The sequence below is a fragment of the Eleginops maclovinus genome, chromosome 4 (genome assembly GCF_036324505.1).
Source record: "Eleginops maclovinus isolate JMC-PN-2008 ecotype Puerto Natales chromosome 4, JC_Emac_rtc_rv5, whole genome shotgun sequence".
NCBI classification, from domain to species: Eukaryota; Metazoa; Chordata; class Actinopteri; order Perciformes; family Eleginopidae; genus Eleginops; species Eleginops maclovinus.
Window position 1 is genome coordinate 2,906,514 of NC_086352.1, and position 14,009 is coordinate 2,920,522.

General features: G+C 39.3%; 1 protein-coding gene across 1 annotated transcript in view; it reads right to left on the reverse strand.

Annotated features, from left to right (window-relative positions):
- Nucleotides 1-14,009, reverse strand: part of adam15 (ADAM metallopeptidase domain 15) — a 29,533-nt gene continuing 15,524 nt past the window's right edge. The window contains 18 exon segments of the mRNA XM_063880750.1: nt 1-1,283; nt 1,717-1,850; nt 2,195-2,257; nt 2,568-2,615; nt 4,024-4,092; nt 5,003-5,111; nt 6,783-6,830; nt 8,807-8,945; nt 9,052-9,163; nt 9,716-9,793; nt 9,982-10,177; nt 10,294-10,402; nt 10,483-10,678; nt 10,771-10,863; nt 12,493-12,558; nt 12,560-12,671; nt 12,852-13,000; nt 13,584-13,668. Of these exon segments, the coding sequence (XP_063736820.1) occupies nt 1,229-1,283; nt 1,717-1,850; nt 2,195-2,257; nt 2,568-2,615; nt 4,024-4,092; nt 5,003-5,111; nt 6,783-6,830; nt 8,807-8,945; nt 9,052-9,163; nt 9,716-9,793; nt 9,982-10,177; nt 10,294-10,402; nt 10,483-10,678; nt 10,771-10,863; nt 12,493-12,558; nt 12,560-12,671; nt 12,852-13,000; nt 13,584-13,668 (1,861 nt within the window). The 3' untranslated portion in view covers nt 1-1,228.

Genomic DNA, 14,009 nt, shown 5'->3' on the forward strand with positions numbered 1-14,009 from the left:
AAATGTAGAAAGTTGGTTTTATTGAGGACATTTCCTCTAGCAGCAAACGTGAACATGGCAGGACACGAACAGCACGAATATCAACAATTTACCCAATCAATCAATCAATCAATCAATCAATCAATCAATCAATCAACCAACCAACACATCCTTCACCAATCAACCAACCAATAAATCAGCCAACTTGAACAATGGGACACGTTTGTCCTGAAGCTCTTTAAGGTTTGCCGGGTAAAAACACGTTCAGCTTCCTGCATCAGAAGAACTGACATCACTTTCACTCATTTAAAAAAAACTAATATTCTCACTTTGGCCTTCAGGTGCCGGCTTTGAGTCCGGCTTTGAGTCCGGCTTTGAGTCCGGCTTTGAGTCCGGCTTTGAGTCCGGCTTTGAGTCCGGCTTTGAGTCCGGCTTTGAGTCCGGCTTTGAGTCCGGCTTTGAGTCCGACTTTGAGTCCGGCTTTGAGTCCGGCTTTGAGTCCGGCTTTGACTTCTAAAGCAGAACCCCTGTGGCGGAGAGTTCAGCGAACACTTCTCCGAGTTCAGGAATAACTGATAATTATTCCGAAAAAACAAGTTACATCTGATCACAAAAGTCCAAATATTTGAAGACAAAAGTTTTAACATTTTCTAATAAAGTGAGGAAAGTAAAAGGTCAGACTACATCAAAGGAATGGTCCTAGTTATAATAATGTAAAAGCATAAAGGCGTAACACTTAGAGGAATACATTCAATCATTCGTATTACTTAAAGGAAAGTCAACGCTAGCTTTCTCTTTCAATACAAACTTGTACTTAAAAATGTACAACAATAAAATGACTTTATCCCCGAAGCATTAGGACATGGTTCTGTAAATATTACTGTGTGAAATATCAGAGTTTTCTCTAAATGTTTGAAGCTTGTGGCAGAGGTTCAGTCCGATGTGTCTCTTCATGATGATGCCATCCTGTTCCTAAAGCGTCTCAAACTTTCTACATTTCACCTTCTGCTAAAAAAGTCCTGATTATAGGTTCAAACATATTTCCCATGATCCTCCTCGGCCTTTCATTTCCGTCTCAGGGTCCATAAGGCACTGAGCGGGGTGGGGGGGTGGCATCACTGCAAAAGTGCCGCTGAGCAAGGCACGTTAATATGTATTTACAGTCTCTGAGAGAAATCCGCCGAAAAGACCTTCATCTTCATCTTCATCAGGAGAACAGACCACCTTCAGGTACAGTGAGTTCTGGAGGTCAGAGCGCCGAGGAGTCGACTCTCTGCGAGCCGGAGGGCCGGAGAGGAGGGCGTCTGCAGAGAGAGGGTCTGACTTTATCTCCCTTTCTTTCGGCAGACTGTGACAACATGTCCTGACTTTCTCAGCTCATAATCTTTTTCAGTTATTTTAGAAAATGAAAAATATGAAAAATAAAAGTTGACTGTTTTTTTAAAACACATTTACTTACTTTACTTTCTATCCTTATTTTATTAAAAAATATGAGCAGGCTCTTTTAAAAAGTCCCAACTTGTAATTTATATACAAATGTTTTCTCCAAACTTTCTCTAAATAACTTTTGATTTGTATTTTAGTTATTATTTATTATCCCTTTACTCAAACAGTAAAGTTGTCAGAAAATTGTTTCTGTTTTTTGTTAAATTAAATGGAGGACGGTGATATTATCCGGACTCTTCAAAAAAACATTTCTTATAAAATAAAAATGTAAAGCCCCCCCGGGGGTCATACCTTTTGGGTCCGGCTGGGTTTGCAGTTGCTCCATGTTGGGGGGGTTTGCTGGCGGCGTAGCTGGGGTGGGGGGGGATGTTGGACGGCAGGGGGGCCAGACGAGGCTTCACAGGGACCACAGGTTTAAGAGGGATCTGAGGAGAGGAACATGGGTAATGAATACAGTAAGAGGTGTGTTTCACCTGTCGGTGGAAATGTCCGATGCTCGTTTTTGTTCCTGAACGCCCCACGTCGCCATGTAGTCTGATGTTATCACCTCTCCTGAAACTCACCTGAACAAAATGTGCTGCGACCTTAATCAGAGGAATGTTTCTACTCTACCCTCTGCTAAATTAGTATTCAAGGGTTTTTCTTCAGATCTTTAGAAATTAAATATTTGCATAATTGATCATATTTTTACTTTTAAACAAAGAACCTACAAGACAAGCAGTCATATGCTAACATCTACATGCTAACAGCTATATGCTAACAGGTGTACCTGTGCAGGTGTGCCAGGTTCAGGGGGGAGGGGCTTGTTGGGTGGAGCGGTTCTGCTGAGCAGCTGGAGGTTATTGGGGGGGGGGGGGTAAACAGGAACATCATGCAAAGACAATAAACTGAGTTCTTGGTGCTGCATGCCGACAGAAACAGAACAAAGGGCAGAAGATATCAAAACAGAGAAATCCTGCAGTGAGGCGAATGAAATCAGACTGAAATCTGAAATCAGTCGACAGGAGACTCAGAAGACATGTGGCATTTATTAATCATCTAGCGCTTAAATAAATCTGTAAACAACAGATGATGATTTGCAGCTTTCAAATCTTATGAGTTAGCTGGATTAAACTTTGCAGAAACTGTACAGGTGACTGTACCTGAGCAGGGGGGTCGGGGGGCAGAGGCTTGCTGGGGGGGGCAGGTCGCTGGTCAGCAGGTTAAAGCAGAAAGAAAAGTTACAGAGCAGCAGGGTCAGAAACAAGAGACACTAAAACATGTTCTGATCCTGATTTCACTTTGCCGTCACACTAGCATAGCACAGAGACGTTAGCACAGAGACGTTAGCACAAAGACTTTAGCACAGATATGTTAGCACAAAGACTTTAGCACAAAGACTTTAACACAAAGACTTTAACACAAAGACGTTAGCACAAAGACTTTAGCTCAGATATGTTAGCACAAAGACTTTAGCACAAAGACTTTAGCACAGATATGTTAGCACAAAGACTTTAGCACAAAGACTTTAACACAAAGACGTTAGCACAAAGACTTTAGCACAGATATGTTAGCACAAAGACTTTAGCACAAAGACTTTAGCACAGATATGTTAGCACAGAGATGTTAGCACAGAGACGTTAGCACAGAGACGTTAGCACAGAGACGTTAGCACAGAGACGTTAGCACAAAGACTTTAGCACAGATATGTTAGCACAGATATGTTAGCACAGATATGTTAGCACAGATATGTTAGCACAGAGACGTTAGCACAGAGACGTTAGCACAAAGACTTTAGCACAGATATGTTAGCACAAAGACTTTAGCACAAAGACGTTAGCACAAAGACTTTAGCACAAAGACGTTAGCACAGATATGTTAGCACAGATATGTTAGCACAGAGACGTTAGCACAGAGACGTTAGCACAGAGACGTTAGCACAAAGACTTTAGCACAGATATGTTAGCACAAAGACTTTAGCACAGATATGTTAGCACAGATATGTTAGCACAAAGACTTTAGCACAAAGACGTTAGCACAGATATGTTAGCACAGATATGTTAGCACAGAGACGTTAGCACAGAGACTTTAGCACAGATATGTTAGCACAAAGACTTTAGCACAAAGACTTTAGCTCAGATATGTTAGCACAAAGACTTTAGCTCAGATATGTTAGCACAAAGACTTTAGCACAAAGACGTTAGCACAGATATGTTAGCACAGATATGTTAGCACAGAGACTTTAGCACAAAGACTTTAGCACGGAGACTTTAGCTCAGATATGTTAGCTCAGATATGTTAGCTCAGATATGTTAGCACAGATATGTTAGCACAAAGACGTTAGCACAGATACGTTAGCACAGATATGTTAGCACAGAGACGTTAGCACAAAGACGTTAGCGCAAAGACTTTAGCACAAAGACGTTAGCACAGATATGTTAGCACAGATATGTTAGCACAGAGACGTTAGCACAAAGACTTTAGCACAAAGACTTTAGCACGGAGACTTTAGCTCAGATATGTTAGCACAGAGACATAAACACAGACATGCTAGCACACAGACCATAGCAGTGACGTTACCACAGAGATGTTAGCACACAGACGTTAGCACCTGGTTACCTGTGGGGGAGGGTTTAGGGCGGGGTCTGGGGGGAGGGGCTTAGTGGGAGCAGCAGGTCGGTCATGAACCTGATGAAACAAGAAACAGGAAGCAGAGAGACAGCTGACACATGCGCAGAAGAAGGTCAAAGGTCAGACCAGCAGCGTCTTGAAATGAGAATGCAGTGTGACGTTGAGTCACTTCCTTTAACTTTATTTCATAATAGATCTGGCTGTAACCCCCCCCCCCCCCCCCCCCCCCCCCCCAGCGGAGACTGTTGCAACCCTGTGTATACTGCAGGGTAGCTTGTGAATTTACTCCAGTGGAACTAAAGTCTGATTTAAGGGCTGATTATATTTCACATCATTAATCCAAATCTGCCTAGCAACCAAAGGGATTAAATAACTGTAGTGAAGTACAAGGACAGAGTAGCATAAAATGGAAACACTAAAGAACATGTTCCTCTGAATGGTACTTAATTAAAGTACTGAGTAAATGTACTTAGCTACTCCTCTGCACACAGTGGAGGAAATGTAAAAGCTTCAGGAGCTGAAGTGAAACCAGGACTTCCAGTTTCTGTTGCAGAAGAAACCCTCTCTGACCTTTATCACAAATAAAGAGACAAACATCACGACGGAGGTTTCAAAGAAACCATCGCTGTGTTCTTCTTCATTTAGGGGCTTTCTTTTCTTTATAAAGAGAAAATCCGTCCAATAGTTTAAAGAGGAACACAAAATGTAAAGAGTACAAATATACAGTTTGACTCTGGGGAATATTTAACATTTTATTTATAATGTATGTTTATATATTTGATATCATTTGAGTTTCTCTTTTAGTCTTAAGTGTACACAATTAATAAAGTGTCTGTAATCAACAACACCTAAAGACTTCTTATAGTCGATGTGTATTTAAGTTGTGGAAGTTAACCGAAATAAGAACCCCAAAATACTCATAATGTAATATATCAGTGGTCAGTGAAGGCATCGTTGCCATGGTTACCTCTTTGTGAGGAGGGGTCAGAGGGATGTCCGGCGGTGCGTTCAGGTGATATCGGAGAGGTCGGACCTGCTCTCCGTTCCTGCGGTCAGCTCGCTCCATCACCGGCGTCCTGAACACAGACTCAAACAATAAGACCCTGAACATATCACAGTGGTGCGTTCAAGGACGCTCGTGTGGGGAATTACATGGATGACATATTTAGGGGAATAAATAATGGGGGGGGGGGGGGGTTTGCAAAGCATAAATAATAAATACATAATTAAATATAAATATAATAATAAAATGTATTAAAATAATTATCTACATAAATACATTTAAAATAAAATGTATAAATGCAAAATAAATATATATCATTAAACACAAAACAAATGAATTCATTTAAATCATGAAACAAATTTAAAATAAGTTACGGTAAGAATATATTTATGTTTATTCATTCAAATGTTTCTCATTTTGATTAATAAATACATTTAAAATTAACTAACTAAATAAAAGGGAACATTAAATACACAATTAAATACATTTTATTTATCAATTAATTCAAACCTACATTTATTTATTTAGATTGTTAAATTTTACTCACTTTAAAATTGGACTGATTTCTCTCACATCAGACAAATTACACTCCTAAAAATGAAACCTTATATAATAAAATAAATGACGTGACATATATTTTAAAAGCTCAGCAGCTGGGAGGTTAAATGCTCCAGGATCAGCTCTAACACCGACACACAATAATTACCACTAACACTTAAACACATCACAAGAGGCCTTCAGGGTCTGTGCTGCAGGGGGAACAATCGGCGTCTCTAGCTGGTATCAAACTGACTGTCGTGAGGATTTATCTTATAATTAAATAACCTACTAACAACAACCAGACCTAAAGCTGTACCTCGCTTACCCATTGTCAGGACTACATTACCGAGAAGCCTCTCTGTCCTGAAACTCGAAATGTCCTTTTTGTTTAAAATGTCATATTCGCCTCCAATTAACTTCAATGTATTTGAGAAAATGAATACATATTATATTTTGAATAACTAATGATATATTATTATTATTATTATTAATAATATTAATAATATAGAATTAATATTATTAATATTATTAATTCTATATTATTAATATTATTAATAATATAGAATTAATAATATTAATAATATTATTAATTCTATATTATTAATATTATTAATAATATAGAATTAATATTATTAATAATATAGAATTAATATTATTAATATTATTAATTCTATATTATTAATATTATTAATAATATAGAATTAATAATATTAATAATATAGAATTAATATTATTAATATTATTATTATTAATAATATAGAATTAATATGATTTTAAAATAATATAACCTAAATAAACAAATCATTTCAATAATGATAAATATATTAACAAACAATAACTAATACAAAAATATAAATCTCTGCTTCTCATGAATATTAAATCTGATCTTTTTTTTAAACTAATAATAATAAAACAAATCATTAAATAATAAATACAATATAACAACAACAATAATAACAACAACAACAACAACAACAACAACAACAACAATAATAATAATAATAATACAGACTTGAAATTTATTGCACTAACAAGCAAGGATTTTTGGGATAAAATCAATAATAACTATGGATTGATTGAACAGTAAGACTGAGTGCAGCTTTAAGGTCTGAAGAGGAGGTCGAAGGTCTACCTCAGAATCACTTTTATTATATTTAGATTATTTATGTTTGCAGTAATCTCTCCGACTTCAACACAGCAGTACCTGCAGACGTGTTCAGGGACCAGGTCCAGCATCTCACAGTGAGACACACTGCGGTAAAAAACAGCCAGCAGCAGTTACTCTACTAGAGCTTATTTCATAAACAACAGCAAAACATGTGTTTACAGGAGGCCGCGGAGCGGGCTCACATAGGAAACCTGTACGGTGTATGCTGTCCGTATTGGAATATAATGCAGGAAGAGACATTCTGGGCCGCAGTTTCATTTTTGAGATGACTTGAAGTGTTATTTGTGTGCTTTAGGCCGCTACACTAATAACACTAATAATAATAACAATAATAATAATGATAACAATAATAATAATAATAATAATAATAATAATGATAATAATAATAATAACAATAATAATAATCATAATAATAATAATAACAATAATAATAATAATAATAATAGTGATAATATAATAATAATAATAATAATAATAATAATGATAATAATAATGATAATAATAATAATAATAATAATAATGATAATAATAATAACAACAATAATAATAATAATAACAACAATAATAATAATAATGATAATAATAATAATAATAATAATAATGATAATAATAATAATAATAATAATAATGATATAATAATAATAACTAATAATAATAATAATAATAACAATAATAATAATAATAATGATAATAATAATAATAATAATAATAATGATAATAATAATAATAATAATAATAGATAATAATAATAATAATAATAATAATATAATAATAATAATAATAATAATAATGATAATAATAATAATAATAATGATAATAATAATAATAATAATAATAATAATAATAATAATAATAATAATAATATGATAATAATAATATAATGATAATAATAATGATAATAATAATAATAATAATAATAATAATAATAATAATAATGATAATGATAATGATAATAATAATGATATTATAATAATAATAATAATAATAATAATGATAATAATAATAATAATAATAATAATAATAATGAATAATAATAATAATAATAATAATAATAATAATAATAATAATAATAATAATAATAATAATAATAATAATAATAAAATAATAATAATAATAATAATAATAATAATAATAATAATAATAATAATAATAATATAATAATAATAATAATAATAATGATAATAATAATAATAATAATGATAATAATAATAATAATAATAATAATAATAATAATAATAATAATAATAATAATAATAATAATAATAATAATAATAATAATAATAATAATAATAATAATGATAATAATAATAATAATAATAATATAATGATAATAATAATAATAATAATAATAATAATAATAATGATAATAATAATAATAATATAATAATAATAATAATAATAATAATGATAATAATAATAATAATAATAATGATAATAATAATAATAATAATAATAATAATAATAATAATAATAATAATAATAATGATAATAATAATGATAATGATAATAATAATAATAATAATAATAATAATAATAATAATAATAATAATGATAATAATAATGATAATAATAAATAATGATAATAAAATAATAATAATAAATGTAATAATAATATAATAATAATAATAATAATAGTAATAATAATAAATAATAATATAATAACAATAATAATAATAATAATAATAATAATAATAATAATAATAGTAATAATAATGATAATAATAATAATAGTAATAAATAATAATAATAATAAATAATAATAATAATAGTAATAATAATGATAATAATAATAATAATAATAATAGTAATAATAATAATAATAAAAATAATAATAATAATAATAATAATAGTAATAATAATAATAATAATAATAATAATAATAATAATAATAATAATAGTAATAATAATGATAAGCTCAAAGAATGAATGTACAGTTTATAATAAAGTAATCAATCAATGACACACACACACACACACACACACACAGACACACACACAGACACACAGACACACACACACACACACACACCACACACACACACACACAAACACACACTTACCGGTTGTGCTGGCGGCCTTTGTGCAGCGGCGACAAGAAGCTGTGACGAAGACGAGGAAACCTCAGGGCGATGAAGAGGAGCAGCGATGGGAGGACGAAGAGGAAGAGGACGAGCAGAGACACCTTCACCGGGTCGGAGTCTGACAGCAGATCATATTAATAAGAGTTCATTAAAACAATGTAGAACTTATAAAATACTTTAAATCAGAGGGTAACGAAAGACACAAATTAAATATCATTATGTACTTCCTGCAGCGCTGGCCGGCCCGCTGTCCACGCTGCCTCCGAGCCCGGAGTACCTGCAGTCAGGAGGAGCCCAGCCCACCTCACAGTGACAGTTCTTATTACTGTTACACACCTGCAACACACACACACACACACACAGTCAGTCACGGATCTTTCCTCCTCTTTATTAATACATTGTGAACAGGATCGCTCAGGTAGAAGGCAAGAGACGGAAGGGTTCGGGGTTGGGCAAAAACAATAGCGTTTCTTTCGTCAGAAACGTGCAAACAAAAGAGAGCTCCGCGGCACTTCCAGGACGGGCAAGGCCAGGACGGGGTGTGTCGGCTTCCCAGGACCCAGCCTACTGCAAGACAGCCCAGAACCAGGTTACCAACATGCTTTATATTAACTGACTGATTACCTGATTCCAATCAGCTGTCTGGTCTCCGGCCGAGCCACTCCCCTCACCCCAGCAGCCGGCGCTCTAACCACACCCGGCTGCCACATACATGTTGATGGATCACAGGTGAAGGTGCATATTACATTTACTCTGGAGGGAATACCAGCCTCTGTAGACCGTTTACATGCACTAACACCTATAGAACGGGGGGGGGGGGCACCACAGGGAGCAGAAGAGGCCTCTTTAATGGGCTGATCGGGCTCTGACTGAGCGTCCTGCTCTCACCCCGTGGCCGTTGCACTTCTCACGACACTCCTGGACCCCGAACACCGACACGTCCTGACACTGCTGGTTCAAACACGCCTGAACACACAGAACAAAAACTCAACAGTAATCAAGTCGCTAATTAGTGCTGATTTACACCTTCTATGCTAATGTGCTACTGCCAAGCATCTGCAGCTGGAGACCCCCACCACACATTACTAACAGAACACTTTGGGGTCTCTACAGGACTCTGTGAGCTGCAGAGAGACTATGACAGGGGGTCGGACCTTGCGCAGGCTGCAGGCGGTGCCCTGGTTGACGGTTGCCGGGTCGGACACGTCGTCCCCCAGGTGGAAGAAGGTGCCTCTGCAGACCAGGTCGCTGTGGTTGAAGCGCACCTTGGTGGTGAGGATCTCTGCGTTGGAGCCCAGCCGGGGGCGCTCCCTCCCCCCCTGACACTGGATCCTGCCGCAGTGCACGTCGCTGCACACACAGGAAGTGATGTCAGAGGAAACCTCAGCAGCTGCTTCAGATTTAGTTGTGATTTTTAAACGAAAATAATCTTAACACGATATTCAGAAGTGTGTGTGTGTCCTCACGCGGCTCCACAGGGGATGTAGGATCCATTCTTCAGCTGTCCACAGTTCCCATACTTGTTCCCCTGCTTGTTGACGGAGGAAAAGCAGACGGGCGGAGCGCTGGTGGCGTCTGAGGACAGAGTCGTGTATAAGTACTCACAGTAGAAGTATTAATACACAGATATATGTGTAATGGGGCAGGGGCCTCACTCGGGCCCCACAGTAGCTGGCACTGGGTGTTCATGCTGGCGCAGACTCCCTCGTAGCAGTAGGACGCCTCGTCCTCGCAGGGCTCCCCGTTCTGCAGGAACACGTTGGGGGGGCAGTAGGGGGAGGAGCCTGTGCAGAACTCAGGCAGGTCGCACTCCCCCAGGGGGCCCCGGCACATGGAACCCGACCCCCGCAGCTGGCGGGGATAAAGATAATAATCTAAAATAATAATAATGATAGTGTGTGTGTGTGTGTGTGTGTGTGTGTGTGTGTGTGTGTGTGTGTCACCTTGCAATCCTGGCAGCAGATGCCGTCAGACGAGCACTGAGCTCCAGGTACGAGCCGGCAGGTAGAAGCGTTGCAACACCGGTCCTCACACTCCTGACCAATCACAGTGCAGCAGCAGAGCATCAGGAAGCAGCAGGGAGTACAAAGAAGGGGGGGGGGGGAATCAGGAATTTTCAAAAAAGTGATTTTTTTAAAGAATCTGATTTTTTTGACAAAAACAAAAAAAATCTGAAATGTCGACAGGTGAGACGGGTATAGAGTGAGACAGGTGTATAGAGTGAGACAGTGTATAGAGCGAGACAGGTGTGTAGAGCGAGACAGGTGTGTAGAGCGAGACGGGTATAGAGTGAGACAGATGTGTAGAGCGAGACAGGTATAGAGTGAGACAGGTGTGTAGAGCGAGACAGGTATAAAGTGAGACGGGTATACAGGTGAGACAGGTGTATAGTGAGACAGGTGTTTAGGGCGAGACAGGTATAGAGTGAGACAGGTGTATAGAGTGACACACGTATAGAGTGAGACGGGTATACAGGTGAGACAGGTGTATAGTGGGACAGGTGTTTAGAGCAAGACAGGTATAGAGTGAGACAGGTGTATAGAGCGAGACGGGTATAGAGTGAGACGGTATAGAGTGAGACAGGTGTATAGAGTGAGACAGGTATAGAGTGAGACAGGTGTATAGAGCGAGACAGGTATAAAGTGAGACGGGTATACAGGTGAGACAGGTGTATAGTGAGACAGGTGTTTAGGGCGAGACAGGTATAGAGTGAGACAGGTGTATAGAGTGACACACGTATAGAGTGAGACCAGTATACAGGTGAGACAGGGGTGTAGTGTGAACCGGGTGTGCAGGTGAGACAGGTATAGAGTGAGACAGGTGTGTAGAGTGAGACAGGTGTATAGAGTGAGACAGGTAATGGGTGAGACAGGTGTATAGAGTGAGATAGGTGTATAGAGTGAGACAGGTGTTTAGAGCGAGACAGGTATAGAGTGAGACAGGTGTATAGAGTGACACACGTATAGAGTGAGACCGGTATACAGGTGAGACAGGGGTGTAGTGTGAACCGGGTGTGCAGGTGAGACAGGTATAGAGTGAGACATGTGTGTAGAGTGAGACAGGTGTATAGAGTGAGACAGGTGTATAGAGTGAGACAGGTGTATCGAGTGAGACAGGTGTATAGAGTGAGACAGGTAAAGAGTGAGATAGGTATATAGAGTGAGACAGGTGTTTAGAGCGAGAAAGGTATAGAGTGAGACAGGTGTATAGAGTGACACACGTATAGAGTGAGACCGGTATACAGGTGAGACAGGGGTGTAGTGTGAACCGGGTGTGCAGGTGAGACAGGTATAGAGTGAGACATGTGTGTAGAGTGAGACAGGTGTATAGAGTGAGACAGGTGTATCGAGTGAGACAGGTGTATAGAGTGAGACAGGTAAAGAGTGAGACAGGTGTATAGAGTGAGACAGGTGTATCGAGTGAGACAGGTGTATAGAGTGAGACAGGTAAAGAGTGAGACAGGTGTATAGAGTGAGACAGGTGTATAGAGTGACACACGTATAGAGTGAGACCGGTATACAGGTGAGACAGGGGTGTAGTGTGAACCGGGTGTGCAGGTGAGACAGGTGTATAGAGTGAGACAGGTATAGAGTGAGACAGGTGTGTAGAGTGAGACAGGTGTATAGAGTGAGACAGGTAAAGAGTGAGACAGGTTTGACAGGTACCTCCATCAGGCCGCAGTCACACTCCTCCCCCGGCTCCACGTACAGGTTTCCGCAGCGCCCCCCCCCCCAGCAGGTGGTCTGGCTGAGGCACGTTGAACAGACACATGCCCCCCCCATGCAGCAGAGAGACAGACAGGTCTGCGGCGCTGCAGCTGCTGAACTGCTGACCGGGCAGGAAGCTGTGGGGGGGTGGGGGGTGGGGGGGGGTGTTACAACCAAAGTCATCGACCAATCAATGCCTCACATTCACTCCAAACACTTCCTGTACCAAACTGAGATAAACCTGACCCGGGTTAGACTCTGGTTCTGACCCGGGTTAGAGTCTGGTTCTGACCTGCTTTAAAGGTTCTGGTACTGACCCGGTGGACGGCTCCATGATGCAGCCCCCCAGTCGCCGCTCGTTGCTGCAGGAGCAGCGCCGCTCCGCCGTGTCGTGACTCATCCCCAGGTTATGACCCAGCTCATGAGCCACTGTGGAGGCCAGACCCAGGACACTGACCAGGTGGTCCTGAGAGACAGACAGGTCAGACAGACAGGAGAGAGAGAGACAGGTGAGAGATAGACAGGTCAGACAGACAGATGACAGACAGACAGGTCAGACAGACAGGTGAGAGAGAGACAGGAGAGAAAAAGACAGGTCAGACAGACAGATGAGAGACAGACAGGTCAGACAGACAGGTGAGAGAGAGACAGGAGAGAGAAAGACAGGTGAGAGACAGACAGGTCAGACAGACAGGTGAGAGAGAGACAGGAGAGAGAAAGACAGGTGAGAGACAGACAGGTCAGACAGACAGGTGAGAGAGAGACAGGAGGGAGAAAGACAGGTGAGAGACAGACAGGAGAGAAAACAGGTGAGAGACGGACAGGAGAGACAGACAGACAGGTGAGAGAGAGACAGGTCAGACACAGACAGACAGACAGACAGACAGACAGACAGACAGACAGACAGACAGGCAGGCAGACAGACAGGTGGGAGAAAGATAGGTGAGACAGACAGCTGAGACAGACAGGTGAGACAGAGGTCCAGAGGGAGAACCAGCAGGAAGAGAGGAGGGGATTCTCGTCCTTTTATTGTGAAAGTATGTCCTCACCACGTTGACCCCCCCCGACCGGTCCCTGGAGCACATGGAGGCCTGCGAGGCCATCCCCACCGTGGTGCCGTCAAACGAACCCCCCCTGTGGAATAAGACCAGCCGTCAGAACTCTGACTCTCCAGAACCTGGGGCTTTTATTTTGGCGAGCTTCCTCCCGCAGCAGGATTACGCAATCAGGAAACAGTCAATACAAACCGATGTAATCAGATTACTGGAGATTCAATAAACATGGGGACTGAAAAAGGTCAAACATTCTGAGGTTTTCATCAAAAGTCTGAGTGATGAGAAATGAGGACTAAAATGAGCTGGACATAAGAGAGGCTGCCTGGATCCTCCGTTGGGTTTCCATCGAGGTCTCTCAGGCTCTTCAAGACCTTCAGATGAAGCAGCAGAGACTGGGTTGTACCCCAGGAAGCTCACCCT